The sequence below is a fragment of the Culex quinquefasciatus genome, chromosome 2 (assembly GCF_015732765.1).
Source record: "Culex quinquefasciatus strain JHB chromosome 2, VPISU_Cqui_1.0_pri_paternal, whole genome shotgun sequence".
Taxonomy (NCBI): domain Eukaryota; kingdom Metazoa; phylum Arthropoda; class Insecta; order Diptera; family Culicidae; genus Culex; species Culex quinquefasciatus.
This window is the reverse complement of record NC_051862.1, coordinates 119,432,738-119,438,107: the sequence shown is the minus strand read 5'-3', so window position 1 is coordinate 119,438,107 and position 5,370 is coordinate 119,432,738. Positions and strand designations below refer to the sequence as shown.

The following is a 5,370-nucleotide window of genomic DNA, read 5'->3' as shown; positions in this document are numbered from 1 at the left end:
AATGTTTTATGAATGGAATGCCACCAGTGTAGTAAAAATATCAAAATATCAGCTCTCAGCAACTACAATTATCAATCCTGAATACCCATGCCCCAAATACAACTGCTCTGCTCTCCGTATTGATATTATTGTGAATGCAGACAAAAATCAAATTATGAGCGCATCTCCCAAGGTCACCACTCAACACTAGCGAAACAAATTAATGGGATCCCGTTTAGAGTGTAGTATTTTTATGTTGTCATCTGTCACAAAAAAAATCAACCGCATCAAAACACGCGTGATTGTTGAAACATTTGGAACCGTTTTTCTTAGAAAGAGTACGTTTTTCAGCGTTTTTGATAAATCGAGCTTAAATTTGATAATAATACCACCATTTTCGTTGATTTTCAGAATGGACAGTGCCGAGGAACAGTCGGAGATGGAGTACGATGATTATGAAGAGACGGAATACCTCCGGGATCCGGTTGACATTGATTATGATCCGTTTGCAGACGAACGCGTCGATGCCGAATCGACCGAGGACGACTCCGTCGAAGACGGAAACGAAAGTAAGGATGATCAAGAAGAGGAAGTTCAAGTAGAAGGAGAACCGTCGCAAAATCGATCCCAAGTTCTGGAAATCACCAGACCAGGCGGCGAGGACCTTTTTTCGTTTGAAGGCGTTTTTTGCCAGCGTAATTTCAAAAACCAGCTCAGACCGAAGGAGTGTTTCGTGAAAACGGTCTGCGGGCAATCGGTTGGAGATATAATCGATTCTTTGTGGGAATCTGGCGTGAGCCTGGTGAAACGCAAGATCATTTTCGACGACGACGTCCCAATGTGGGCTGATGAAGAGAAGCCTGGCCGAGAATCGGTGGATTGCTTTATAACGGTCCAGGACGCGACGGTCAAAAAAATGTACGAGCTGAGAAGTCTGACCCCGAAGTTGTTGCAGAAGTGGCGAGGAAAGTCAATTAAGATTCTTGTTCATGCGTATTCAACTAATGTTGAATCAAGTGCGCAGTTCAACGATGTTTTGAAGAGGCTAATCGCTCCATCCAGGCCAGATCGAGCTGGGGCAAATTCTACCGTCGACGAGGCAGCTCTAGCTAATGAGCTTCGTGATGGGCACCAACACTTGGATGGACATTTTAGTTCATGGATGTTGTGGGCCAGCATCATACACGGATCAGCAGCGCACAAACAGGAAACGATGAAAAAGGAAGCGAACCCCCCGACCATGATCTCAAAGTATTTCCGCTGGGTTGGTGTTTCAGAAGCAGCCCGACTGGACTCAGTTCATCGTGGAATGGTGGTCGCCAACACGATGAATGCGCGCTGGACTAAGCAGGTCGCCGACATCAAAATCGATTTGTCTGCAGCTTTGAATTTGCTGCAAGGGGCGTTTAAGAAGATCGAGTTGCTGGAGGCAGAGACAAAGGCAAGCGCGGATATTACGGCCGCGATGGAAACAGCAGTTCAGCCTGAAGAGAACGAGTTGAGCCAGCACCTGGCATCCCAAGTTACGGACAGACGGGATTCTGACCATGAATGAATGCTTCATTGTGATTTTATCACTTTTATACTCGAAATAAACTTTTTTTAGTCGTATGCTAGGTCGTATGTTTATTATTCGCATCAATTATGGCAAAACATTCAAGCCGAATTTCTTCGGGTTCTGTTCCAAACCCTTTTCCGGCAAGAAAGTTCCTCCAGCATAGTATCCACAGTGCTCGAACAGTTTTACGCACGGATAAATTCGGAACCGATTGATCGCGTCAAGAATTTCGTGCATCACGGGTTCGTTGTGTCGATGGTTTCGCTGTAAATCCCGTTTAATCAACCCGAACACAATCTCCACCGGGTTAAAGAACGGACAGTAGGCCGGGAGGAATATTGGCAAAATGCCAATCGTCCTGAGGTACTTCACTATATGTTGATCGCAGTGGATCTTGGCCCCGTCCAAGATCCAGACGGAATGAAATCCTGGATAGCATTGGACCTTCTTGTTCTTGAGGGCAAAATCACGGCAGCACTGAAAAAACTTTGCCCGCGTGAAAGTGCCCTCGGTCCAGAAGCTTTCCAGAACTCCACCGGAGCCAAGGAAACACAATAATGATGCTCGGGGTTTTCGGCAAAACTCCCCTCGGAAAATAACCTTCTCGCCAACAATTCCGTAGCCTTTCGTACGAAGCATATCACGGTTATCAAAACTGACTTCGTCGAGAAAGACCAAGTTGAACAGATCCCAGGGAATAGACAGCAGCTCCCTCACGTATCGCACAATTTCGTCATCCCGGATCTGGATCGCTCTTCTTTCGATAGTCTTCCATGACATCCCGGCTTCGTGCAGAATAGTGCAAATAGATGATGTGCTGATTGACATTTTAAATTTGCGCTGGAACAATTCTTGCGCCTCGTCCAGAAACAAAATCGGGCTACGGCTGTAAAGTTCGACAATCCAAGCTCTCATTGCTGCTCTAAACTTTTTGTACACCTGGTCCCGTTTCTTGCGATTAACGCCGCCAGTTGAACTGAATTTTTTGAACCATTCGCAGATCGTTGATAAGGCCTTGCCATAGATTTTAGCCAGCATGATTTTTGAAATGCCAAGATAAAAATGGCCATACAACGCATGATAAATTGTGTTCGTGCTTGCATGCTGCCGACGAACATTCTGCATAATTACGTTGGCCATTCCTAGTGATTCAAATGGAAAATATCGGAGATTTTAACTTATTTAGAGTAAGAAAACTTATATACGTACCGAAAATCCAAAAGTCGAACAACCAAAACAATCTCGAGAAACGTCAATTCAGATCGGCTACACGCTAACAGGGGAATACTGAAATTTAGCTTGACACTTCGACAGAGAGACTGCGCAACAGATTTTTTTGCGGAACAGATCTGTTGCGCACTTCGGTTTGGTGGAATAAAGACAATATCTGCGCCGAACATAGCCGAACACGTTTTTCTGTTGACACAGTCGCGATTTACATTTCCTTTTTCTCTCTCATTCCCTCTCATTCTTTTTCTCGATCATCCAACCGCAACAGTGCAGTTTTTGGAGAGATTGAGAGTCTCAGCGGTGAGAGCGCAAAGTAGAGGAAAATGAGAGGAGTGATAGAGAGAGAATGCCATCACTGGGAATCACAAGACGCAAGGGAAGATCTCACAAGCTACAGTGACGGTCGCTGTACTGTAAGAGGTTTTTTATGCAGAGATAATCAATTGATAGCTTTTGTATCACTCATTTGCAACACTGCATCCCACAATTATGAAACAAACAATTTGGAAGCAGCGTTTTGCTGCTCTGAATATAATAGCCTTGAAATGCAGTTTTTTTTTTTGTTGAAATAATAAATAATATATAGCCTACTAACATTCCTACCCTCGAAATCGAGCTCTACAAACTGACATGGCGGGCGCCGTTGGTGGCCAATGATTGTTACCTATTCGCAAATGATCTAGTTTTAGCAATCCGTCACCGTCGTGCTAACTTGTCGCACGTGCATTTTGGGCCAAATTGATTAAGAACGCCATTTTGTGCAGCTTACAATGCCTCACCAATTGACCTTCACATATCCCTAAAATTACAATTGTAGTTAGTTTATGACGCCATGACGCCATCCAGCTGTTGGATTGTTAGGTAAGCTTTAACAAGTCCTCAGCGATTTGAAATTCTTTTGCTCCAGATCCAGACTTTGAGTGAACTTTCAAAGGTCAACAAACTGCACCCTTTGATGAATGAATCAAACCCATTTTTTCAGTCAAGTACACAAGTCGTTCCACAGTGCTTCTCAACAAGTCAACGCGATAGGACGAAATGATACAAAAACAAAAAGCCAACCACTGCAAAAAAAAAATCCGTCTCCTACTGAACATCTCAAATTTCACCGGGTGGGCGGGAAGAAAACTGTAGACGTGCAGCAAAGTCCCAGCAACCAGCGCCGGATTAACGTGGATGCTTCTGACAGGTAATTACTTTGATATCCGATACTGACACAAAGCAACAACAACAACAACACCAGCAACAACGACATTTACCGGACGGATCGGTTCCCTTCTCTGGGAGATAATCGATGATGATGACCAAAGAAAACTCCAATCAACCGGAACAGGAGGTGGGAGCAACATCCGAGGCATCATCTGAGCAGCAGCAGAGAATGTTGGATGTTGAACGTAATGACGACGGGACAACGCATCGTGTGTTGACGTCGAAAACGATGTGATTGAACTGGTGTGTCTGTGCGTGGGAGTGGAAATCACAGGGATTCTGTGGCCACAGCAGCAGAGCAATTAGTGCAACTCTATACCAACACACACATCAACACAGAAAGATACAGAGCGTCGGAATATGGCCTCTAGCCGCTGGAACACTTCCGGAATCGAAAACTGACTGGGTTGGTGAAAACTTTTTAATCACCTCTGGGGTCTCTGGTGGGATTGCATTTGGGGCTAAACTTGGGACGTTTGAGATTCCGTCAGCAGGCAGCAGGATTTTGGAAAACGTGCAAAAACACGCCCACACAATCATTCACCAGTGATTCCTCGCAGGTGTGACGATGTGGTTTACTTTGCACGGTGGTAGAGTTTCAATTTGTTTCAAGACTTTCGTCGGTTTTAATTTTGTTTTATATGATTTATCTACGAATATTTTTTCAATATTTGAAATGTTACATAAAATAATAACTAACAACATTTAGAATATTAAACATTTTTCTGTAAACTGCTTTTTGAGAACATTTTAAATTTACCAATACTGCCTCTTAATTTTGTCAATTTTTAAAAATTTCTAATAAATTTATTACAACCTGCATCCCATGCACCCTTTTCCAATCAAAAATGTAAATGAAACACAAATGGAGCAATCTCCGAAAAACTGTCAAATATCAAACCACAAAATATTGAGAAGGAAACCGGGGTCCTTAACTCCAAATAACCAAATTTCATGGACCGAGAAATTTTTTGGAATAACTTTGAAATCTAATCGAGCTAATTGTAGGCAAAACAAGTTTGTTTTTGTTTTATTTATAATAAAAAATAGCCTAAATAATTAAATATTGAGTACTGCTTTGTCTTTCAACAAAATCGATCTATAAAGTGAAGCTTTCTTTTACACTAATTCCTAAAATTCTTATTAGAATTCTTAATCAGTCTAGAGTAGAGCGTACAGAGTTTAAAAGTTCAAAAGTGTCAAAAATCTAAAAAAGACTGTAATTTAGACAAAATTCTATTAAATTTCAAACTTTAACATGCATCTAGAAGGGCTTGAAAAATGCAAGAAAATGAAGGGTGAAGCATTCCAATTGGTAAAATCTAGAGGGAGTTATTTTCATTTTTTTGGAAAAATGGCACAATTTTCAAACTCAAATAAAAAAGTGTTCCATC

General features: G+C 42.2%; 2 protein-coding genes across 2 annotated transcripts; one reads left to right on the top strand and one right to left on the bottom strand.

Annotated features, from left to right (window-relative positions):
- The first annotated feature begins 261 nt into the window (after positions 1–261).
- Positions 262–1,606, top strand: LOC6032483. The gene is made up of 2 exons (XM_001843022.2): positions 262–317; positions 391–1,606. The coding sequence occupies exon 2, from the start codon at positions 392–394 to the stop codon at positions 1,532–1,534; it is 1,143 nt and encodes a 380-aa protein (XP_001843074.1). The 5' UTR covers positions 262–317; position 391; the 3' UTR covers positions 1,535–1,606.
- On the bottom strand, positions 1,584–2,754 carry LOC119767572. Its single transcript, XM_038256460.1, has 2 exons — positions 2,747–2,754; positions 1,584–2,679 (listed from the first exon to the last, which is right to left on the bottom strand). The coding sequence occupies exon 2, from the start codon at positions 2,675–2,677 to the stop codon at positions 1,622–1,624; it is 1,056 nt and encodes a 351-aa protein (XP_038112388.1). The 5' UTR covers positions 2,678–2,679; positions 2,747–2,754; the 3' UTR covers positions 1,584–1,621.
- Positions 2,755–5,370: the final 2,616 nt, after the last annotated feature.

Coding starts and splice junctions, on each gene's coding strand:
- LOC6032483 (XM_001843022.2), top strand. CDS start 392: ATGGACAGTGCCGAGGAACAGTCGGAGATGGAGTACGATGATTATGAA.
- LOC119767572 (XM_038256460.1), bottom strand. CDS start 2,677: ATGGCCAACGTAATTATGCAGAATGTTCGTCGGCAGCATGCAAGCACG.